This window comes from Equus asinus, chromosome 5, assembly GCF_041296235.1.
Source record: "Equus asinus isolate D_3611 breed Donkey chromosome 5, EquAss-T2T_v2, whole genome shotgun sequence".
Classification (NCBI taxonomy): domain Eukaryota; kingdom Metazoa; phylum Chordata; class Mammalia; order Perissodactyla; family Equidae; genus Equus; species Equus asinus.
Window position 1 is genome coordinate 9,132,193 of NC_091794.1, and position 26,049 is coordinate 9,158,241.

At 37.2% G+C, this 26,049-nt stretch overlaps 1 protein-coding gene across 8 annotated transcripts in view; it reads left to right on the top strand.

Moving 5' to 3' along the window:
- The window catches only part of ALCAM (activated leukocyte cell adhesion molecule), a 193,548-nt gene that overhangs the window by 160,160 nt on the left and 7,339 nt on the right, over positions 1-26,049 (top strand). For 3 of the 8 annotated variants that reach the window (XM_014853224.3, XM_070508692.1, XM_070508691.1), the window contains exons 9-14: positions 1,230-1,342; positions 3,465-3,600; positions 3,713-3,846; positions 6,632-6,764; positions 8,645-8,683; positions 8,972-9,089. In XM_014853224.3, coding sequence (XP_014708710.1) covers positions 1,230-1,342; positions 3,465-3,600; positions 3,713-3,846; positions 6,632-6,764; positions 8,645-8,683; positions 8,972-9,089 — 673 coding nt within the window. Of the gene's footprint in view, positions 1-1,229; positions 1,343-3,464; positions 3,601-3,712; positions 3,851-6,631; positions 6,765-8,644; positions 8,684-8,971; positions 9,090-26,049 lie in introns of all 8 variants that reach the window. The other 5 variants (XM_070508687.1, XM_070508690.1, XM_070508689.1 and 2 more) reach the window with 3 other exon arrangements.

Sequence of the window (26,049 nt, forward strand, 5' to 3'; positions counted from 1 at the left end):
AAGCCCAAGGTGCAGTAGCAAATCTCTACTGCCATGGGAAAGTCTCAGCTCCAGGGACGACAGGCACAGTCCTTGATAGTCCAGCCTCAGCTAATTCTGTAGGTGTATCTTCCATGGGTTATCACCGTTCACACCAGATTACTCACCACTGTGAACCTGCCAAGCTCTCAGCTCTCTGCCTTCGCTTGTGTGCCAGAAGGCTTCCCTGTGTCTCCACTTATCAAAGTCCTTCTCAACCTGCAGGGGCTGCAGACAGATACTGCCTTCTAAGCAAAGCCTTTCTTACCACTTGGAGACCCAGTTTGGTTCTGTTCTCCACACTCCCAGAAGTCTCTGCTTGTACCTCTGTTTGTGGCCCTTCCCTTAGTCTTTGAGCAAATATTTGTTGAGCTCCTACTCTATAGCATGTTTGCTCCTGGATGCTGATTTCATGCTGCTGTGTATTGTAGTTCATTGAGCACATATTAACCTCTACCTCAAAGATCGTACATTGACCTTCATGGTTCATCTCTGCATCGCTCATCCATGCTTGCAACATAGTAGCTGTACAATAAATGTCCAATTGAATTAAATTTTCCTCATACAGATCGTACTATGACCCTAGACTTGTATAGAAATGACTTTCCATCCTTAGATGTTTTGATACTCTGTTTTTAAAAAATATTATCTGCTAACAGTGTGCCTAACAGATCTTATTTAAAATTTCAACTGCATGAGAAATAGAATAACATTTTTTAAAGATATCTAACTACTATAGTCAACTCTCTCTGGGGAAACATACACTATCTCTTGGTTCTTCAGTTTATTGCCTGCTGCCTAAATATGCTTGATTTTCCCACATTATGACTTACCAACTCTTTTTACAATATTTACCTAGTCATGATCTTTCTTCATTTTCTTCCAGAAGTGATTTAAGAATTTTTTTCTTAAGGTGATAGACCCTAGGGGAATAATTACATGCAGTCAAAATATCAATCATGTTAACTGCAAATAAATGCATAATCAATTAGATTGGCCATTCACTTGTCCACACTGGTCTCAAAGTTGGCTTAAAACACTAGACTAATTGATTATGCTACAGTTCAGTTATTTCAGCCCCAGAAATCAGGTCTGCATTTTCAAGTGCAGTTAAAAGGATTTCTGTTTTCTTTCATCTTTTTTTCTCCAAAATATTTTGACTATCTTACTTTCCTGGAGTTTACATTTCAAGCAGATTTTCTGCTTCACAGATTTGGATTTGTCCTTGAACCCAAGTGGGGAAGTGACCAAGCAGATTGGCGATGCCCTGCCTGTGTCATGCACAATCTCTGCTAGTAGGAACGCAACTGTGGTCTGGATGAAAGTAAGTAATGTTCCTTGGTAAACATTCCCTTGTCTGGACTGATTCCTTTTTAGATTTCTTTTGTAGTTTATATTATATCCAAATAAGTATACTCATGGGTAATATGTTTATACACCCACACACATACTCTCTTTCTCTATATATAATAATATAAATCAATCATGTCACAATAAAATTTTAGAGGTACTCAACAACAGAATGGCATCCATAATTGATGCTCTGAAACTTAGTTTGGGATGTTAATTTAATTATGTGTGTATATTAAGTAATTATACACATACAAACTTGTGTGTGGACACACACGCGTATACGGTTATATATTTCAGGGCTTAACAGTTTACAGTGTATTTTAACCCACAGTATTCTCACATGACGCAATAACCCTGCGAAATATGCAAAAAATTATTTATTATTTCCCTACACTACTCATAAAGAAGTTGAGGCGAGAGAAGTCAGAAAGCTCATGACTGACAGAGACTTAAGCTCAGCCTTACTGAGTGTAAACACTATGCTCTGGTCACATAACTTCCTCCTCTCTGCTAAAGTGGGTCTGAAGTTTCTGAATTCAGGCTCCAGCAAATTAGTAGCTCCTTGAAGGTGGAGATCTCTTGTCATCCCTGGGCTGTAGAGGAACACCTGGAACATACGAGAAGCTTAGTTGGTATTTCCTGAGAGAGTGCTTCTGTTTTTGTAATTGTCCGGAATGTGGGCCGTTACCTGGGGACTCAGTCATTACTATCTTTTTAGAGTGAGAAAGTAGGCTTGGTAATTGGTGGTTTGAGACAAGGTTATTACCAAAGGAAAGGTTGTAACTATAATCCCTCCACTCCCTAGTCTTGGCGAGTCTTTCTAAACACCCAGTGTGTGGCGTGTAACAGAGCACTTAACCAGTGATGTGTTGGCAAAACTCATACATACAAACCATTGAACGTAGGGGTTGACAAGAATTGTCTTTATAGAAAGTTGTGGAGAAATTTATTGCTAGAGTTTCTTCTTGATAAAAATATAAATTATTTTGTATTGCTTTTTGATCACTTTTAATGCTAGATCCTCTGCTACTTGCCCTCTTACTCTTAAAGCTCAGTTTCTTGTTTTACTCTCTTAACCACAGCCTCATCACAACTTTTGCTCACTTGGTAATTAGGATATCACTCTGAAGACTGCATATTTAACTTGATATATTTGTAGTGGTCAATGGTCAAAAAGCTAGACAAGTTTTAGGCAACTAGACTACTCAGTAATCACAGGAACAGTCACAGTGTGTTTTACTATAGGACTAGAGAAACTAAGTTTACTGTGGCTAAACCAGTTTCTACATCAACTGCAGTCTCTGTTGTTAATTGAATACCTAACATCAGTAGCACTGACCACTATTACCTGGCCATTGGTTAGTTGATGGGGAGTGGAAAAAATTCATAGTGGACAAAGACCACATGATCTAGAGCTGTGTTTAGTTGTCTACTTAGGAGTATTTCAATTCCTAGTAAAATAGCATTGTTTTCTGTATATCAAGGGATTTTTAAAATTAAATATTACATTTCCTTCGTTCATAGAAATTAGGATAGTAATCTGTTATTGTGTTTCTTAAGAAAGCAATTTTTGTCATAACTGCTATGGCTATGTATTGATGCCTGTCTTATAACTGTATCCTATAAAATGATTTTCAGGCATTTATACCCATCACTGATTACATAGCACAAGTCTCCAATGTCCGTCAATCCTCCTGCATCTACATTTATTACAAGGAGTAGTTAGTATCAACTGAAAATGTTCCTTATTGTAAACACATTATATTTTTTATATAATTAACTCCTCATAATTCAATATAGTAAGATTACCACCCCATTTCCACAAATAAGGAAACAAATCTCAGAATTTTATGAACTTGTTCCAAATTATAAATTCAGTAAACGGAAGAGTCTGAGATAAAACTCTGATATGTCTAACTCTAAAACTACAAAGGAAAAAGAAAATCTAGGTTTGAAAGTACCTGAAGTTAAGACAAAGAAGCTTACGTTTTAATTAGACCCAGAAGAATAATTTTAGGCTTAATTATTATCTAATAAATACGTTGAGAGTTATAATTGTGCCATGCAAAGTAATTAACTTTTTATTTAATCAGGATAATGTCAGGCTTCGATCTAGCCCATCATTTTCTAGTCTCCATTATCAGGATGCTGGAAACTATGTCTGTGAAACGGCTCTGCAGGAAGTTGAAGGACTAAAGAAAAGAGAGTCATTGACTCTCATTGTGGAAGGTAATAAAATAAAATACTTGGGCACCAATTCCAATTTTTCTTTGAGAATTTGATATCTAGTTTCTTTCATAATCTCATTCAACATCTTATTTTAATGATAATGATATTTTAGGAAAACCTCAAATCAAAATGACAAAGAAAACTGATCCCAGTGGACTGTCTAAAACCATAATCTGCCATGTGGAAGGTTTTCCGAAGCCAGCTATACAGTGGACAATTACTGGCAGTGGAAGCGTCATAAACCAAGCAAGTATTTGTCTTCTTGTTATATGCTGCACTTGGTCCAATGTGGGCTTTTATTTAGGTCCCTAAACTGTAGGCTGGCTTGCTAGCGACATGAAATTTGCAGTATGTTCTCAGAGGAAGCTTTGGCTAACTTCTTAATTTTCCCAAATGAAGAATATGGCTCAAAGAGAAATTTTAAATCCCAGGGCCATGAAGAATGGAAGAATCATTATGTTGTGGTCAGTATCTGTTTTTAAAAGACTGTAAATTGGATGTTGATCCATGATCATTAATTCCTGAAACTTGGGTGATGAAAACATTAAGGTACACACTTTCTTGCGTCATAAACTTAAGCATCTGAGTATAAGTGGCCTCCATTACTTTGCTTACTTGTGCATGTGAAGGGATATTTCTTCTAAAAACTGGGCCCAGTGGGGTTGCAAAGAACAGTCACTGTTTGTGAACATAAGGTCTGACTTGTTTATGCCAGGACTAGGGCCAGAATAAGGCTAACTAATATAGAGAGTCTAAGATGTTTCCTTGTGAACGAAAGGAGACGTAAACCAAACCTTAATGTTTGTACCTCTGTCAGGGCATTTTAATAAAGGGCTAAGAACTTATGAACACTACCAGTAGTTTTCCTTTTAACAAACGAACAAAAAGATGAGAATCTGGCCCATTGCTAAGGGTTCAGAGCTATAATCCCACTAAACTGCCAGACTGCTTGGGTTACTGACTTACTTATGATTCCATTTGCTCTGCAACAGTCTTCATGTCCCTCTTCTCAGTGCGACCACTGAGTGGACTCTTCAGGGGCACCCAGAGGTGCCATTTGATTATTTGAATCTTCTGTGCTGCCAGTTGAAATCTGAGGAGGCATGCATAAAGCAGAGTTGAAGTTTAGTTTTAAATTAAAATATCCACCCTTTCTCTGTCCAGGGAAGGTGAACTGCTGGTGCAGCTATAAAAGGTCATTTTGCAGAGCAAAGTGAATTTTGGCTCTTTCTCCTATGGTGGATGCATATGTATTCGCAAAACTCCAAGTATGGAAGGTCTCTAAAGGAGTGGGCACACTTGAAGCAAATGCATTCTGATTTAGTTAAGAGTGATCGGGACCCGCAAGTAAAAGAGCATGCACGACCAGGGCAAAGAGGCTCTGGGCCCCTTAACTATAAGCAAATGGAGTTTTCTGGATTCAGAATAAAGACCTGAACCACCTGAATTACTGACAATGCACAGATCTATGGTTTAACATCAAAAATGACTGTTCCTCGGGACCAGCCCAGTGGCCAAGCAGTTAAGTTCCTGTGCTCCACTTTGGTGGCTCAGGGTTTTGCTGGTTGGTATCCTGGGCACGGACGTGGCACCGCTCATCAAGCCATGCTGAGGCGGTATCCCACATGCCACAACTGGAAGGACCTACATCTAGGATATACAACTATGTACTGGGGCGCTTTGGGGAGAAGAAGAAGAAAAAAGATTGGCAACAGATGTTAGCTCAGGTACCAATCGTTAAAACAAAAAAAAGAGCATTTCTCTTTTATTCTATTCTTTTTGCTCTCTAGTTCAATTGAGTAATAATTTCAGCAAAAAAACAACCTTTAGGTATTAGTGACGCAAGCATAGAAAACAGAAAAATAAGCACACAATAAATATTTGATGAATGAAAAGATTCAAGGACTTAAAAGGCCATCCTAGAAATGAGCAAATATATTTTGCAGAAATAAAAGTAATAAAAAAGACTGAGTGAGAAAGTCATATGAAAAATACTAGTGGGAAGTGGAAAAATAGCAGGTGAAGTTACGATGAGGAGAGATGTAATAATGCCATTCCTCATTGTCAAGGAGAAGGATTGATTCTGGCCCACTAGGTGATATGTTATTTTTCTTGTACTAAGTTTGTGCTGATCCATCCATAATCTTTTATTTGTTCCCTCCTCAGTCACATGGTGAATCTATTATCTTACGACTACTGATACCTCTTCCCCACGCCTGCCCCAGGGACTGGACCATATCCCTAAGCGTGAGACAAGCTCCGGACCTCAAGGCTCTCGCAATGTAGTCAAGGAGAAAGCAAATGGAGACCAGCCCTAGGGATGCGCTGTGTCTAACGGGACTGAGAAGAGAGCACGTCCCCGTTTGCTTCTGTCGAGTCGGTCTAGGGAGTCAGGTCCTGGGGAAGAGATTGAAGTGAATTGTTCCTTATGTTTGGAGGAACTAAATGCAGTGATTGTCCTCACTGACGCCTCACAAAAACCTAATGAACTTACTGAAAGTCACTGAGAAAGAACCCGTGCTCTGTATTTAGCTCAGGAAAACTGAGAAAAAACAGTTTGACTTTCCCATGAGCAAATCATACATACATATGCACTTAGATACACTAGTTTAAGACAAAGGAATTAACCCCTGGAGTGGAGAACAGTGTGTATAATTTACAACTAAGAATTAAATTCATAAGTTCATGAAGGGAAAATTGATGATTAACCACTAATTAAATATTTTGAGACAAGTACTATCATCCCAGATTTTAACTAACTAAGCATCTGTTGAAAAGGAAAGTTTAACTAATTTAATTTTTAGAATTTACAACGGAAGCCTAAGCAAAAATCCAATTACGGATTCGCTACTCTTTTTCCTCCTTACTGTAGTTATAAACCTGAGCAGTCTTTATCCGTGACCTTACAGATGCCCTTGAACACCAGATAGCACTGCCGAGCACCCGCCTGTCCTGCTTCACAAAGTCTTACTCTTTCCCATGTTTTTAATCCATTTCCGTTTCTGAATCCATATTCCTTCTTCTTTTCCAGACAGAGGAATCTCCTTATATCAATGGCAGGTATTATAGTAAAATTATCATTTCCCCCGAAGAGAATGTTACATTAACTTGCACAGCAGAAAACCAGCTGGAGAGAACAGTAAACTCCTTGAATGTCTCTGCTAGTGAGTATTTCATTTCTGGCATTAAAAAAATAAGAAAATTTGAAGTTATTCTTCATTAGTTTAAAATCTTCAATTCCATCTTCCTGTACTACATTATGGTAAGTTTTATTTATTTATTTTGCATGTGATATCATCATCATAAGGTTCTTTTTTTTCTTCCTGGTGTCCATTCTTGTACTATCCTTGTCTTGACAGTTAAATCATTTCATGTTTTATGGGTTGAAGACCTTACCGTATGTAGGAATGTTGCCCAAGAGCAACAGAGGATAAGAACTGAGTCGCTCTTATTTAATCCGTATTTTATGTTCAGAGTACAGATAATTAAAAGATTATCTTAAAACATTTCTGTAACAGTTTGAACTTTGGGAAATTTTTAATTCCCTTTAATCTGTTGTTTTGCGTTCCAATTCTTTGTGGTATTTATCCTCCCCTTCTTTTGTACAGAAACATCACATGCTTAAAGTCATTCAGCAAATTGGTAGTAAAACTGATATCAGAATTCATGTAGTCTAGTTTCAAATATGATGCTTTGAATGTTATGTTCGAATCATAGGTAAAAATCAGATAAATGAGATTATTTCGGAAAAAGTGCAAAAATCTGTCAATGCTGAAATCAGGGTGATACATACTTACCAATAGCAGCTTCTTCTGAAAACAATTGTCGTTTAATTTGAAAGTATCCATCATCTTCAATTCTGTCATCGTTCCTATTGCTGTGTCAACTTTCAGTCAGGACTGGCCTTGCACGAGGCTCAGTTCTGGATACGATTCAGCTGACCCGCCAAACTATCTTTCTTCGGTCACTTAGACGTCTGTGTGTGGCATTAGCAGGCTGGGGAGACACTGGCTAGGAATTAGCTGGAGCGAGGAGAAAATAATTGTCCAAAAGATAATGCTCCTTAACAGATTATGACTGGAATAGAGAAGCCTGGTAGATTGACAAGAGAAAAGAACAAAAGAAATTTAACTCTAAAATAGGAGCATTGACTTCTCAGAATTCAATTCAGCAAGTATTGATTCATCCCACCTAGAAAGAGAATTCATCCTTTCTTCCTGAACACAAGTCTCTCTTCTTGTTCTTACCCATTGAATAGTGGTTTTCCAGACACTGTAGTAGCTTGATCAACATTTAATACAGTCGTTTTCCAATTCAGCGAGCACCTCCTGGGATTCCAGTTTACTGTATATCAGGAGGGGTATGGGAATTTGCATTTTAACAAACATCACTAGAAGTTCTTATGCAGGCCCATGCACGTAGAAGAATATTTATGTAGTTTAATATGAGGTGAGAATCCATCACAGTGGCAGTTCTTAAAATGGGCCAGGAGCATGACACTATCAGTCATTTGCTGGGCTTTTGCGAACTTCACACATGTTGCCCCGTCGCTTCTGAGACACCCCCAGTTTTAACCTCCACCCCCACCACTTTCAGAATGTCTCTAGTAGTAAGACCCTGACACTAGAGAATGAAAATGAATTCTCCTCCATCGAAGGCGGAAAAGTTTAAGAAAAGTTGAGAAACACGGTGTGGTAGATTTCGTATGTGGCAGCTTGTTTCTTTTAGAGAAAGTCCTGTTAAAAAGAAGTAGATAGTGGGGAAATTAATATAGATTTTGGATTAATACCATAGCTTGTCAGTTGTGAAATTTTCTATGGTAGCTTAATGCTTTTGCAGTTTTAACTACTCTCCTTTTCTTAAAACAAGATTAATTTTTTTGTAGGGAAGTTCACGCTCTATTAAATGTAAATTTTTCCTACCCTTAGCTGTAGAAGAGATATTTTATCTTTGAATATTATTACATCATACTATAATGGTAAAGGTGACTTTCATATATCAACAAGTTTTGTTTTTAATTTCATATCAACATTTTTCATTTCAGTAAGTATTCCAGAACACGATGAGGCAGACGAGATAAGTGGTAGGTACTATGCTGGCCACTCTTCTTCCTTGACTTTCAGCTCCAGATTTATGAAGTGTCATTGTATAAGTAATTTTCTTAGCTGCCACAATTTTAACTTGAGTTAACATAGCAAATGAGACAAGATAGTAAGAATGCTAAAATTTTCTCCTTTAAAATCACAAGTTTGCATGTTACGCATAGTAGTGAGCCTTAGTCATTTTTAATAAGAAACAGTAACTAGATCAACTTCTTTCAAGAATCCTTGGCATTGTCTGTAATTGCATGGAATTTTCTTCTTTGTTGTAGATGAAAACAGAGAAAAGGTGAACGACCAGGCGAAACTCATTGTGGGAATCGTCGTTGGTCTACTCCTCGCTGCCCTCGTTGCTGGTGTCGTCTACTGGCTGTACATGAAGAAATCAAAGTAAGTTGTGGGAAAAGATCTTCCTTATTCATTGATTTTCACTGGGAGGAAATACAATGCGTCAGTTATGCCCACTCCAGCTGGACATGTCATTTCTATAATGGGAAAGACCTATCCCCCAAATCAGGCTGATCATGTTTTGCTTTCTGCTCACAGTGACCACGTTGCCAACACTGGGGAAATGGCTTGAGGTGTGATTTCACATGTGTCCCAATTTTTCTCAGTCAGTAGTCTGAATTCAATAATTTTCTTTTCTTTTCACTGCCTAGGTGGGTTTTTTAAAAGCATATACTGCCTAAAGGTTAGCTGTTCTAAACCATTTGGCTGAGGTTGGTGGAGATTAATTAAAAGCAGCTGGGACATCCTGTAGGGAATGTCAGCTGTCTGCAGTAACAGGTCTGGCCAGCAGTGAAACTGCTCGTGAGGTAGAACTATTTTGTTGTCGCTACTCCTCTATTCTATTTAGGCCACTTTGTCCCATAAGAGGATCTAATTCAGGGAAAAAAATCATCATTATTTTGGCTTGAATTAAAAAAAAATTGATTAGACAAAGTACCAAGACTACTTTAAAAATGATTTAGATGGTGTTTAGATTAAAAATTATTAGAGTCAAAATAATACAACTAGTATCAAGCTTACAAATCATCTAAGAGTGATTTATAATGAAAATCTGATTAACCAATGAGAATCTTAACAGAACACAGGCCTAGTATTCCTCATTGCCCCCGCCCTGACCCTGGATTCAGACGCAATTGGGCAGAGATGAGCTCCAGCATTTACATTTTTAAAAAGTTCCATTGGTGATTCTGCAGCATACCCCTGGTTTCAAACATGGGTTTTTAACCCACTTGTCTTTTTTTTTTAAAGATTGGCACCTGAGCTAACAACTGTAGCCAATTTTTTTTTTTTGCTTAAAGAGTGGCACCTGAGCTAACAACTGTTGCCAATCTTTTTTTTTTTTTCTGCTTTATCTCCCCAAATTCCCCCAGCACAGTTGTATATCTTAGTTGTAGGTCCTTCTAGTTGTGGCATGTGGGATGCCACCTCAACGTGGCCTGACGAGCAGAGCCATGTCCGTGCCCAGAATCCGAACCAGCAAAACCCTGGGCCGCTGCAGTGGAGCGCGCGAACTTAACCACTCGGCCACAGGGTTGGCCCCTAACCCGCCAGCCTTTTAAATGAGAAAATTGGTTTTTGCAGAGCAATGTTTATAGCTAGTGGCAACTTGGAACTTAATTTTATATTTTCTTGATGCCTGATATAAGGCCTTTCAACAGCTCAGGTAAGTTAAAAGAAAACCAAAAGAAAAAGCAGATTCAATCAGCATCCATGACTGTACCCTGTAAAGATGGAAATTTCAGTGAAGCAATATTTGAATCAAGCTTCCACCAGAAGAAAGCAACAGATCAGAAACTGAAAGTCACATAATGTGAGCATGTACGGGGCTCAGTCTTGTTCTCACACTCCATCTATGTAGCAGATACTATCATTATTCATATTTTACATTACAAAAACGAAGGCAGAGAATGGTAATTGACGCCACAGCGCAGGTTACGAATTTGTGAGGGACAGAATTGTGTTTGATTGAAGGCAGTGATGTTTTAGAGTCTTTGTGCTTACTCGCTAATCCTCACTTTCTTTTTTGAAATTTTCGTGTTGTCTGTTGTGGTTGACGTACACGTCCACACTCACTCCAGGGCTTCTCATCTTGGCACCAGTCTCCTCAATCCTGAGCGGCCCCCACTCTCACTTGGTAACAAATGTATTCTTTTTCTCAATGAGCCTTTTATATACAAACACTTCATGTGGGTTTGTGTCCATAGTTTCCATGGAAAATACAGAAGATTGCCTGTACCAGGAAAGTGAAGGGAACTGCAGACAGTTGCCCAGAGGCGATATCCATCTCACAGAAGTCCTCCTTCTGTGTGTATAAGTGTCCCGATGCTCACAATCTTACCCTGCTTTATTACCCAAAGGAAGGTACTCACAAATCCAACAGCTTGGGTTCTAGGGTATTCCATTGTATTTACTTAAGGATTTCTGATGTACTCCAAAGTAATTTTATTTCTTCAAAGGATGGAAATAAAATTTTCCTGTATCATGGACTGGAGCTGAAAAATAAACCATAGTTGTCTGCATTACATTCAAATGAATGTTAAATCCTTGGCGCACCCCCAAAATCCTTGATGAACCTATTCTAATGCCAGTGTCTCATCAGACACCATTTGTCCTTCTTTGAATAGAAGGAATTTATGTGCGTGTGTATGTTTTTGTTACTTCGTGGTTATGACCATACGGTGATCCAAATTAAAATCATGAATAAATAAATGCTGGACACTTGGCTTCATGGTGTCTTTAGGTTAAAGGTTAAGACGTCATGCATTTCCTTTAAAGTACCTCATTAAATTAAGTGCAATTTTTACCATCTGACTTGATCGTTAGGCTAAATAACTGTGATTTAATTGAAAAGTGCACCGAGTTTCTAGAGTTAATATTTTTGGTAATCAACATCAATAAATTGCAATTCTCATCCCCAGCATCAAAGTGTTGTTATTACAAATTTGTGGAATTCTTCAGGTTTATTCTAAGTGCTTTGCTTTCCTGATTAGTTATTTCTTGCTAGTGCCCTCTGAGATAAGCCAGCAGTTTTGAAATATGAATTATTATTAATCTGCTTGTCCAGGGTAAGTGCAGATTCATAATAAGAGCTTTCAGGTTAAGAACCGTAAGGCCATTTTTGGGTATACTATATGCTCCTTTTTTTCCTCTCTTCTCAATAATTCTTTAAATTTTACAAATCAGTATGAGAGTTTCATTTCTATCTTAGGCTAATTTGTCACCATTTTACATGGATATGAGAGATTTTTAATAAAGATATGGTCCAGACTTTTCCCAGATACCTAAAGAAATATAGCCCCGTGTTTGCCATCCTGCAAAATAATACCATCAACAATCTGAGTGAGTCGCCTATTGTTGCAAACAACTTCGGGCAACAACTAAATTATGAGACAAACATTTTATTGAAAAGCCTCAGCTATACAGCTAGCAAAGCAGTAAAGTTTGAGCAACATTTAGGGGGAATTCTTTGCATTGACAATTTAAAAAGTCATTGGCGAGAGATGAGAGAAGCAATCTCTTATGCCCAAGTAGAATTGAAGAGTACATTTGCTAACATAAATAGTGGCTCCTCAGCTAAGGCACAGTCTCCATTCCATTAATAGGAGCTGCACAGTTTTATATCTACTTCAAGTATGGAGAATTGCAGCAAGAAACGCTTAGCACTTGTGCTTGGCATTGTGATATGCCATATTCCTTGCACAGTAAACACTCGTGATTCCTCTCCTGCTTTGAATCATATAACTTCTCACTGGAAGTTTTTTTTAAATTGGAGATTTTTGATAATGAGCACAGATGATCCTGATCATTTCCCATCCATGTAGTGTATTAACTGACAGGTCCAGGCAAAAGGCATTAATTGACTAAGCCAACTCCATGTCTGGTTGTTTACCAGGTAGGAGGACATCAAAGAACTAGAGATAATTCAATGATTATTTTATATTATTTGCCCCATTTCTCTCTATCATGTCGTCTAAAGATTGTTTTTGCTCTGCAGGAAGTTACGTGTTACTATTTGAGTTCCAAATCCTCTCCTGAACGTTTTATAGTACGAGAACAAACAAAAAATTAAAAGAGTCAAAGACAAAGGAAAAATGTAGAGGGAGAATGATGTAGCCACAAACTTATTCAGAAGTTTATTAAAACCATAATTTCCAAGTTGGTTGCATTTAAGAGATCCCATCCTTCTTATCAATGGATGGGAGTAAGCATTAGCCAGACATCTGTAAACTCAAAGTACACATTGTGTGAATCTTGGACACTTACCAAGAGATTTATCTTCGGCAACTGTGGAATTCATGACTATTTTCATGTGTTATTGTGTAATATGTAGACAATCTGGAAGTCTAAAAGTCACAAATATCCTCTATCAGTTCTCCCTTATTTAATGCTGTATTATTCCACTACTGTCTCAGAGAAAAACAAAGACAGTCTTAAATTGGTCTAAAGACTAAAGAGGGCTTGCCTATACTGAAACCTCAAGAAATAAGGTAATATTAAGCCTTTCGAAAAACTTTTTCATTAATATCGCTCTATATATGGAACAAGATCATACAAGAAAGTTGATTTTAATTGAATTCTATTTCCAATTAGTACTCACTCTAAAATCAAATAGACGTTTTCATGAGGGAAGTTTGGCTCCCCACTGAATAAATTGAAAAGGTGGTGCTGGAGGACCATTTATAGCACGTTTTTAATGACTTTCCTCATTCATCACTACATAAACATCTACGACTCTTTTTTCCTTTTTCTTTTTTTTTGTTCTTTTACTGAAATCCTCAACAATTTAATGAGGTAAATGCAATTAACTCTATCTCGTAATATCTAAGGCTCAGTGAGATTAATCTCCCCAAGATAACACATGTAGCACTATCATATTCTGTATCCCACATACTTCTAATATTTTTTGCTGCCTCCCCAGGACTTCTTTGGAATTGAAATTTCATCTCGGACTTTGATTGCCTGCTGGCATTTCACATAGCACTAGTGATGGCAGGGTGTACTCTGAAGGGCAGGACTGACGTGGCCTCTGACCTTGTAGTAGAGGTCGGGCTAATCCAAGTTTTGATTTCTTTCTCTTTCCCTACTTTATAGTCTGCAGGCAGCCAGAAGAAGGAAGAAAAGAAAATTCCTCATTATTCTGTCAAACCATAAATAGCAGAGTGGACTAAAGGGGAAAGAAGCTAATGTGGAAATGCTGGAGTCCCCATCCAGTCAATCACAAGATCCTTGGCCACTCAAAGGGCAGAACCATCCATGGCCCTCCCCTCTCCTACTACATATGACCTGAAAATTTCCAGAGGAAAGGGCTTGCATTAAAACATAATGTTTCCAATTTTTTAACCTCTTCTGGCTGTCTGCATATCATTTTATTTTTTATTTCAAGTGTTTGTTTTGATAATCTTTTCAAACTTGAAGGGAAGTCCTGTCCCCTGAGCACCTGCAATGAGCCCGGCTGTGTGCTGTCCCAACATTACCCACCTTCGGGATACGCTTTGAACCAGGATGCTGCAGGCATGCAGATGGCACTCTGTGTCCATGCTTATTCAGTACTGTTAGGTTTATATTTATCTCCTAATCTTTTGCATAATGCATACTCCACATATTTACTGTTGGCCTACATGGAATGGCCATTTTCTATTTACTGAAGACATAGAGATTCCCTGTTTTAGTGGAGGGTTTTTTTGGAGAGTCTTAGAAATTCTAAGGCTATAAAATTGAAAGTTGTAATAGGACCAACTATTTCTTCTTCTTGGTTTCCTTCTTCACCCAGAAATTGCGAATCACTGTCCTCCTGCGATGCAGGGACAAGAGCCCTTCTCTCTCCCTCCAGCTTTCTATGAAGCTTGGCCCAAGAAGAGACTCCCTGAGAACTGTGACCAGGGAACAGGGAAAAATAACTATTCTCTGGGACGTGACCCTAATTACCACCCAGGAATCAATGGCCAGTTTTCTGGAAGTGGCAGGATCCCAGTCTTAAATACCAGTAGTCCCTCTGTGGTGTGTCCCAGGCATGCCATAAATTAGTAATCACGGGAAACGCCACTCTGACTGGGAAGTGTTAATGATTCCTCATGCCCCCTCTAGGAGAGTTTTCAAATTTCTTGTATATATGCCTGCTTTTGAAAAACCTAAAGTCTGCTGAACTCTTTCATGTGTGAATTATTTTAAGTGGGTATTCTCTTTGTTTTCCAAAAATACAATTCTACTATAATAGTTTAGCCATCTTTTGAAATGATACCACCTCCCAAGATTCCCATGTATTGGTTATGACCGCCATTCCCCTACTCCTTCACTTTTCCAACCTCCTCCATCTCACACTAAATTATTTTTTAATTTAGATAAAACTGACATATAATATTGTGTAAGCTTACAGTGTACAACGTGTTGATATGATACATTTATATATTGCAGCATGATAACCATTGTAGCATTAGCTAGCACCTCCATCACATCACGTGTTATCATTTCATTTTGTGGTGAGAACACTTAAGATCTAATCTCTTAGGAGCTTTGAAGTGTTAACCTAAAGGTACACTTAGGAGATGTCACCAGATAAGTCCCCACCTCCTTTGAAGGAGATCTTGAAACAAGTTTATCATATTGGGGAAAATCTCACAAAAAAGTTGAAAAATCTTATAAAAAGTTATTTAAAAGCAACTTGAACCCTGAATAAACACTGCACTTATGGAATTAACACAAAATGAGGGGTCGAGACATAGGTTTGAACTCCCTGCCTCGATTCGGTATCTCTATGGGCTTGGCGCAGCTCACCTTCAGTTTAGTGAGTCCTGTCCCCTGCTGGGGGCTTTCACAAATACTCTCGCAATTATCCTCACACCAGCCCTCAGAGTAGATCCTGTTCAGCATGCTTCAGAGGAGGAACTTGTCCAAGAACTTGCAGCTCAGACTAGATACACGAGGATAAGAACCCAGGCCCACTGACCCCAAGGCCAAGACTCCTCTCTGCCTCACAGATTAGACTAGAGGGTCACCTCCAGGGCTTCTCCCAATGTTAATTTATTGTGATTCCGTGATTTCAATTTTCTCTCATATTTATTTATTTATTACCTTGTTTTAAGATTGGCCCTGAGCTAACATCTATTGCCAATCTTTTTCTTCGTCTTCTTCTTCTTCTTCTTCTTCTCCTCCTCCTCCTCCTCAAAGCCCCCCAATAAATAGTTGTATATCCTACTGTAGGTCCTTCTGGTGTGCTATGTGGGACACTGCCTCAGCATGGCTTGATGAGTGGTGCTAGGTCGGCACCCAGGGTCAGAACAGGCGAAACCTCCGGCAGCCAAAGCAGAGTGCATGAACTTAACCACCCAGCCCCCTTCTCTCATATTTAAAGTTCAAAAAAGTTGAATGATGAATAAAGTTTAAGACAAGTAACCATAATAATTTGTGTTTTAACCTAAGCACTCATTCTTTATAAATACCTAATCTTGTCCCTCAAATCGGTTGACTGAAAAATATTTTGCTAAAGAAAATGATTTAAATACATTTTTGTGCTCTTTCAGTAGTAGGTGGTTTTCTGACCTCTGTAATTCTTTCAAATCGCTGAAATTTTCCAAAATTAAAAAAGGCACATCTATAAAATTGCATTGGTTTTTAACACATCAGTCTCAAAACTGAGCCGAAAGTAATCGGAATAAATTTTAAACGTTTTTCTCTGCTAGGGAGAGTGGACTGTCTGTAAAAAATGGAGAAATTTATAACAAAATTTGTATATAGATCTTCGTCAACTTACAGTGGGGTTGAATCCTTGTAAACCCATTGTAAACTGAAAATATCGTAAGTTGAAAATGCATTTAATACACCTAACCCACCAAGCATCACAGCTTAGCCTAGCCTAGCTTCAACGTGCTCAGAACACTTACATTAACCTACAATTGGGCAAAGTCATCTAATACAAAGCCAATTTTGTAGTGAAGTGTTGAATATCTCATGTAATTTATTGGATACTGTACTGAAAGTGGAAAACAGAAAGGTTGGATGGGTACAGAATGGTTGTAAGTGTATCAGTCGTTTACCTTTGTGATGGTGGGGCTGCCTGGGAGCTGCACTCGTGGCTGCCGTCCAGCATCAAGAGAAAGGATTGTACCGCATATCGCTAGCTGGGGAAAAGACTGTGCTGAGAGAAGCTAGCAGTAGCTTGTTAGGAAGATCTCTTAAGCAGTGTCTTAAAACATGTCCCTACATGCTTTATACGGTGGGTATAATTTAGCTAAATGGAAAGAAGTCCATTCTGAACACATCTTACAAGAAGCTAATGAGAACTTTCTTTTATACAAAAAAAGTTTTAAAAAGATGAAAATTGAAAATTCCCAGTACAGTTTCTAATGAGAGCTTATCACTTTCTCACCATTGTAAAGTAAAAAAATCCTAAGTGGAACCATCATAAGTCAGAAACCAACTGTAAATCTTATATACACATGTACTCAACGAATACTCCTCCTCACTCAGTAACACTGTTTTTATTTCTATTTCGTACATTTCACAGTGGTTAACACTTAGCATATTTGTATGACTGTGTAACTTGGTGCAAGGATGCTGGAGCCAGACTGCTGGAGTTTGAATCCTGGCTTTGCTACTTACTAGCTGTGTGACCACAAGCAAGTTTATTAGTCTTAATATAAAATGGAGATATCCTAAGGCTAAAATAATTTAATATCGATGCAGCACTTGGAACAGTGCCTGACCCATCACGGCATTATAAGAGTGTCAACAGTTCTTATTCTGGAGGGTGAGATTAAGAAAAGAAGGGAGATTTTTGCTTTTCATTTACCATTTCTTCTTGATTTTTTTCCTTTGTGAATTTTAAAATAAGAAAAATAATCAGTTTGAAGTTACCCAACTCTTATTCTACAATCATATCCTCCAAACATATTTCATGTTGCCGTTTTTTGTAATTCCCAACCGCGAGCAGTGATTTTTAGCCTGATTTACCTGTAGGGATATGCTGAAAGATGCTGTGGTTTGCCCTGAGTACCACAATTTCCCTGGAGGGAAATCTAGTCACTCCCTTCCTCTCGATAGATACCTCCGTCTTCTATTTGGCACAACTTGATGAAATCACAGAAACTACTCTCCAGCCCTAGACAAATAAATCCACCTAGAAAGTAAATAGAATGGGAAATGCAAATGGTCTCCAGTTTCACCTTGCGCTCTTTGCCCGATTCTTTCAATCCCTGGCCACAAGCTTCCTGCTTTAGCTTTTCTCTGTATAATGTTTTTATATTAAGGTAAATTTTGCTTATGTTAAATGCACAATTAAATCCGTTTTGATAAATGCATACACCTTGGTAACCGTTACTTCAATCACGATATAGAACATCCCATCACTCCAGAATGTTCCCCTGGACCCCCTCCTGTCCAGCCCCATCATCCCTGCTTCCTTAGGCAACCACGGTGATTGTTATCACGAAAAATTACGTTTGCCTATTCCTGAACCTCATAGAAATGGAATTATGTAGAATGTATTCTTTTGTGTCCGGCTTCTTTCATTTAACATAATGTTTCTGAGATATATGTATTAGTGATTTCATTTTTTTAAATTGCTGAGTCGTGTTCCATTGTTAGAATATTTTACATTACTTTAATCCATTCTCTTGTTTATAGACATTTGGATAGTTTCCAGTTTGGGCTATTATGAGCAATATGGCTAAAATCAACATTCTTATATGAGCATTTTTGTGAGCATATGTTTTCATTCTCTTGGGTAAATACCTAGAAATGGAATTGCTAGGTCGTAGGAGAAATTTGTTCACGAGAAATCGCCAAACAGCTTTCCAAAGCAGTTGTCCTATTTGCAACTGCCACTAGCAGTGTACGAGAGTTTCATTCATCTACATCCTTGCCTAAATTTGATGTTGTCATTCTGTTTAATTTGAGCCATTCTAGGAGGTGTGAAATGGTATCTAATTCTAGTTTTAACTTGCATTTACTTGAGACCTAATGATTTTCAGCTCTGTGAATTTATTGGTCATTTTCTTTTGTGCAGTGACTATTCAGATCTTTTGCCTATGATTTTATTGGTATTTGCCTTTTGTGATTGATTTGTAAGAGCTGTTTACATATTCTGCATAAAAGTCCTTCATTCTAGATATATTGTAAATATTTTGTCCTAGTTTGTGACTAGATTTTTTCTTTTCTTAATGGTGTCTTGTGCTAAGCAGAAGTTTTTAATTTTGATGAATAAATTATCAATTTTTTTCTATACATTTAGTGCTTTTTCTGTCCACTTTACATAATCTTTACTTATCCCGAAGTGGCAAAGATATTTTTTATATCTTTTTCTACAAAACTTCTAGTTTTAACTTTTACATTTAAGGATATGATATAAGGAATATAATATAAGATTTTGTGTGTGGTGAAAGATAAATGTGGTTTATTTGTTTGTTTGGGTTTTGCTTTTATTATATATATATTTATGAAGTCATTCCAGCACAATTTGTTTAAAAGACTTTCTTTTGGCCTTGGCACATTTGTCATAATAATAATAACAATAATAATAAGTGTTTCAACTTTGGTGTTCTGCTTGAGTTAGCAATCATATTTCTTTACATTTCCATATAAATTTTAGCAACTTGGCAATTTCTACCAAAAAATTTTTAAAGCTTTGTGGGATTATGGTTGCTTTGAATTTATAGATAAATTTGGGTAGATTTGACATCTTAAAAATATTTATTCTTCCAATCCATGAACATCATAAAGCTCTCCATTTACTTAAATATTTTCCATTTTTCTTAACAATATTTCATAACTTTTGATGCAGACAGTTAACACATCTTATAAATTTATTTTTAAATTATTTTTGTGTATTTTGCATCTATTATAAATGCAATTATTTAGTAATTTTTATTTTCCAGATTTTTATAGCAGTATATGAAAATATAATTTTTATTGTTGTTGAAATGTATACAACCATCTTCCTAAATTTGCTTCTTAGTTCTACTAGTTGTTTTGTGCATTTCTTAAGATTTCTACATGAACAATCATTTCCTCTGCAAAATGAGGTAATTTTACTTCTTCGCTTCCATTCTGTATTCTTTTAATTTATTTTTCTTGCTTTATTGCACTCATAGAGACCTCCAAAATAATATTGAATAGAAGCATTGCGAATAGACATTTTTACATGTTCTCAGTCAGAGAGGGAATTATTCAACATGCGTTATTATGTGTGATGTTAGCTGTACATTATTCGTATATGCCTACGCAGAGTTAGACAAACTGCAACGCTAAGGGGACAGTCCTCCAGATGCAGAGTCTGCCCAAGAGTTCTGTCCTCGGCTGCAAGGAGTTGGGGTCCAAATATGAAGCTGGAGGGAAGAGTCCACATAGACCACCCTCACTTCTGATACCAGCTCAAGTGTGGGGATTTCCCAAAACCACCCTCAGCTTTGATAATTTGCTTGAAATACTCACAGAACTCACTGAAACTTATCCGACTCATAGTTATGTTCATTACAAGTAAAGGATACATTAAAATTGGCCAAGAGAAGAGAAGTATAGGGCAGAGTCCAGGAGGGTTTCAAATGTGGCATTTCCTTTGTCCTCAGGAACATGTTACTCTTCTGGCATCAGTGTGTGGCAAAAGCATGGAGTATTGCCAGTCTGAGAAGTTTGTCTGAGCTTTAGTGTCTGGAGTTGTTATTGGGACTTCATTACATAGGCATGATTGATTGACTAATCATCCGTATGGTTGAACTCAGTCTCCGACCCTTCCTTTCCCCACAGGTCAGGCTGATAGCACATGGCCCAAAGCCCCCTCTCAACACCATATGGTTGTTCTTTCAGGTGTGGCCTGCCCCTACCCTAAGACAAATGGGTGCTGATGGCCCTACCCTGAGACATTTCCTCAGCATAAACTATCAGATGTGGTCCAAGAGGCCCACCATGAGTAAGAAACTTGCCACTTACATCACTCAGAAAATTCTAACTCTTTAGAGGTTATCTCCCAAGAACTGAAGACAAGGGCCAGACCTCTCTTTGGGCAAGGCCAAATTCCTTACTACAGAATGTCCTTTAACAGGTTGAAGAAATTTTTTTAATATTCCTAGATTGCTAAGAGTTTTTATCACAAATCATTGTTGAATTTTCTCAAATGCTCTTTCTACATCTACATTACATCAATATTATTTCTACAAATAATCGTATTGTTTCCTCATATTATTTATTCTGATAAAATGGTAAATTACATTGATGGATTATTGAATGTTAAGCCAGCCTTGCATTCCTGGAATAAATTCCGCTCTATTATCATGTATCATAATTTGTATATATTGATGGATACTATTTACCAACATTTTATTAAAAATTTTTTGTCTACATTCATACGGATATTGATCCAGAATTTTCTTTGCTTATAATATTTCTCACAAATTTTGGTACTAGAGTAATGTGGGCTTCATAAAATGGGTTGGAAAGAGTCCCATCCTCTTCTTTTACTGAAAGAATTTGTTACTTCCTTAAATGTTTGATATAATTCAATGATGAAACCACCTGGGCCTGGAGCTCTCTTTATGAGAATTTGCCTTAAAACAAAAATTATAATTTTAATTTCTTTAATAGATATAAGGTTTCTTCTTGAATAAATTTTGGTAAGTTCATCAAGGAAAGTGTCAATTTCATTTAAGTTGTTAACATTTTTGCAGAAAGAAAAAGCTATTCATAAGAGTCCCTTATCCTTTTTTGCCTCTGAGTTCTGTAGTGATGACACTTCTTTGTTTTCTAATATTGTTAATTTGTATTTGTTCTTTTATCTCCCTCAGTATTTTTAGGGAGTTATCAATTTTCTTAATGATTTCAAATAACTAACTTTTTGCTTTGTTTTTATTTCTATTGCTTATTTTCAATTTTAATTATTTTTGCTCTTATCATTACCATTGTTTTCTTCTCGTTAGTGTTTAACTTGCTCTTCTAGGGGCTGGCCCAGTGGTGCAGCGGTTAAGTTTGCACGTTCCACTTCTTGGTGGCCTGGGGTTCACCGGTTTGGATCCCAGGTGCAGACATGGCACCGTTTGGCAAGCCATGCTGTGGTAGACATCCCACATATAAAAAAATAGAGGAAGATGGGCACGGATGTTAGCTCAGGGTCAGGCTTCCTCAGCAAAAAAGAGGAAGACTGGCAGTAGTTAGCTCAGGACTAATCTTCCTCAAAAAAAGAAAAGAAAAAACTTGCTCTTCTTTCTTTGGCTTTATAAAGTAAATCCAAAATTTAGGTCATTGATGTTAGCCTTTCTTCTTTTATAATGCAAGCATTTAAAGTCTGAATTTTACTCTCAGTACTGTGTTAGCAGCATTCCACAAACTTTGGTATGTTGTATTTTCATATTCATTCAGTTCAATTTTTGGGGGGCGGGGGTGAGGAAGATTCGCCTTCAGCTAACATCTGTTGCCAATCTTCCTCTTTTTGCTTTAGGAAGATTGTCCTTGAGCTAACATCTGTGCCAGTCTTCCTCTATTTTTTGTATGTGGGATGCTACCATAGCATGGCTTGATGAGTGGTGTGTATGTCTGTGCCCAGGATCCAAACTCATGAACCCCAGGCTGCTGGAGCAGAGCACACAAATTTAACCACTACACCACTGGGCCAGTCCCCAAAATATTTTTAAATTCCCCTTGTTTCTTCTTTGGAGCTTTGTAACTAAGACTGTATTAAGTTCCAAACATTTCTCATTTAATTCTGTTTTAAGACAACCTACTCTGTAGGCGTTTAGTCCTTTGACATGCATTGAGATTTATTTTGGGCCTAGCATGCAGGCAGGCAGTATATCCTGCTGAATGCTGTATGAGCACTTGAAAAAAAAGTTATTTGGTGGTTGATGGGTTCAGAGTTCTATGGCTGTATGTTAGGTTAAGGTAGATAATAGTTTGTTTAAATCTTCTTATCCTTACAGATTTTTTTCAAATTGTATGAAATCACTTTACATAAAATGTCAGAGGGTTATAAGCATACACGTTAGTACTAGAGCCGGCCCACTACTGGTTACTTCATCATGATCATGCATCCTGAATTTTGGCACGTTTATTCTATTGGCTACTGAGAAAAGGGTGTTAAATTCCCTAAATAAACGTGTGTGTATTTGTCTATTTCTCCTTTAGCTCTGCCACTTTTTGCTTTACGCTTTCATGAGATACACACACTTACAATTGCTATGACTTCTGAGGTACTGCCCATCAGAATTATGAAATGTCTCGCACTATCACTGTAACTCGTGTTGAATTTCACCTCACCCGATATTAATAGAGCCACACTGCTTTCATATGCTTACTGCCTACATGTACACCTTTTTCTGTCCTTTTATTTTCAGTTATGTGTATCATTATATTTGAAGTGCACCTCATATACAGCAGGGCTGATCAAACCATGACTCCCAGGCTGTTGCCAAGCTTTGTAAATAAGGTTTTATGGCAGCACAGCCAGGCCCGTTTCTTTACATATTGTCCGTGTTGTTTCAGACTGCAGTGCTAGAGTTGAAGAGTTGGAACAAAAACCATGTGTCCTGCAAGCCTTAAGTATTTACTCTCTGGACCTTTCAGAAAAAATGTCAACCTCTGGCGTAGAGCACTTAGTTGTCTCGCTTCCTTTCTTAGTGCAGTCCAACAATCTCCCCCTTTTAATGGGAGAATTTAGCCAAGTCATATTTGACTTAATTACTGATATAGTTACATTTAAGACCACCATCTCCTTATTTGATTTCTACTTGTCCTCTGTTCCTTTTACTGCTTTCTTTTGAGTTACTCAAATAAGTTTTAGTATTACATTTTAATTTCTGTATTGGTCTTTTTAACTATAATTCTTTGTATTGTTTAGTTGTGATTGCTCTAGAGATTACAATAAGAACTCAATTTATAACTATCTACTCATGTAATAATCTAAAAACCTTGAAACATTATAATTTTATTTAACCCCCTCCATATCATTGTAGTGTGAGGTTTATAATATGCACCGTTGTAATGGATATGACAATAATAGCAAAGGGGATGGAGGAGGTTGAATGAAATTATAATGTTTCAAGGGTCATATATAATGCTATGTATATAGCACTGGACAGTTGGTTGTCTTTGCAAACAAATTTTAAATAACATTTATGTTGTACCACGTATATGCAACTTGTATTCATTCTTTCTCATATATCTGAGTTTCTGTCTAGTGTAATTTCCTTCAACAAAACAACTTCTTTTAATACTTCTTTTAGCACAAGTCTGCTAATGGGGATTTTTCTCAGTTTTCTTTCATTCAGTTTAATATGTCTTTATTTTGCCTTCAATTAAATGGTCTTTTTATTGGATATAAAATTCTGGATTGAGAGATTTTTCTTTCAGCATTTTAGAGATGTTTGATTGTCTCTGGTATGCATTTTTTCCTTATGAGACATCAGCTGGTGTTCATCTCATTGTTCCTCAGAACAAATTTTCTGTGGCTACTTTCGGGTCCTTCTCTTTATATTTGCTTTTGATTAGTTTGATTATGATGTATGTAGGAGTGTTTTTCTTTTTATCGTTCCTGCTTTGGGATTGCTGACCATTTTGGATTTACAAGTTAATGGACATCAACAAATCTTGGAATATGTTTCATTGTTTCTTCAAATAGATTTTCTGCCTCATTCTCTTTTGCTTCTCCTGCTGGGACTCCAATTACACATATGTTACACTGCTCAACATTGTCCCACAGGTCACTGAGGTTCTGCTTTTTTTTTGGATCATTTTTCTCTCTATTTTTCAGAATGTATAATTTATATTTTTTAGTCCTTAAGTTCACTGAGGCTTTCTTCTGCCTTCTCCAATCTGATGATAAGACAATTTAGTGAACCGTTAATTTCCAAAACTGTAGTTTATAGTTGTAGAATTATTTTTGTTTACATTTTTTTGCACTGAGATTTCTATCTGCTCTCTCATTGTTACTGTATTTTTCTTTGTCATTGAACATGTGATGTAATAACTTGTTTATTGCCTGCTATTTCCAAAGTCTGCGTGATCCAAGGACATTCTTTAGACTTGGTGTTACATTTTTCTATTCTGCACATGTATGGTCACTTTTTTGTTATATACTAGTCTTTTTTGGGTGATATGTTGTAGAAATTCTAGGTTCTGTTAAAGGATATGAATTATTTTTCTAGCAGACAAGTACATTACTGGCTGATTTCCTTGATCTTGTGAAGCTTACTCTTACATTTTATATGACACATCTGTCTTAGAGTGAATGCTGAGTCTCAACACATAGTCTTTACTCAGCTTTTCTGGGATTTCAGTAGCAAGACTGATATGTTTGCCAAGGACTTCTGGCTTGGTGAGGCTCAACTCCAGACTGTTTCCTGTATAAGTAGTAGCTAAAATCTATGTCAGGTTTTTAAGCTTCCCAGTTGTTGCTTTCCCCTGGTCTATGTGAAATTTCTCCCACACATGCACAGCTTAGGGATCATCCAAGGAATATTGTAGCATACACAGATTTGGAGTCCTCACTACCCTGTGATTCTCCCCTTGCTGAGATGGTCCACCTTGATGTCCAGCTTTGGTTTTAGTTAGCCTTTGCCTCCCCATCTGGGAAGTGCCCTCAGAAGAAATGCTATGTAAAAATAGTCAAGTTCCCTTCAGTTTCTACTTCTTTTTTCACTCTCAAGTAAGTCAAGTAGTTTATTCTGTATTTTTTCCTGAGAATTTATAGTTGTTATAAATGTAAGGATTAACAAAACACAAGATTTCTTAAATCATTACTAGTACCAGAGCTTCTTATAGTCCATGCTTTATTTCAAAGTTGTGAAATCATTTGTCCTCAGCCTTAATATAACTTCTTTCTTTCCGTACGTGTCAAAACAGATTGAAAAATATCAAAATTACAAAATGTATTTATTACTTTTCTCTATTTTTAATTTTGGTTTTTAGAAGGTGCCTACAGAACATTGACTGTTGTCACTCTTTCTAGTGGTTCCAAACAAGTTGGAATTTTCACGTTAGAGGCAAAGAATAGTAATTAATGAAGTGAGTTTGAAAGAAAAAGAGAAGGAGAGAGAGAGACAGTGAAATAGAAGTAGAAAGAAAAGAAATGGAGGAAAAATTGGAGGGGAGAGAGAAAGCAAGGAGAATAAAAGAGCGAAGAGGATAGAAGAGGCTTTGAGAATTGTGTGGCTTTCCTTGATTGCCACAATCTCTTACTGATTTATAGAAATTATAGTTATTATTATATATTAGAATACATAGTTAGGAGCTATTAGAATAATCAAGGTACATGTTTATGCATATAATTTTGTGCAGTTTTATCTGAAAAGACTGATGGAAGACATCACTCAAGTTCTGTCATTTCAGTGTAGCTTTCTCTCTATTTTACCTATCTGTGAAAAAG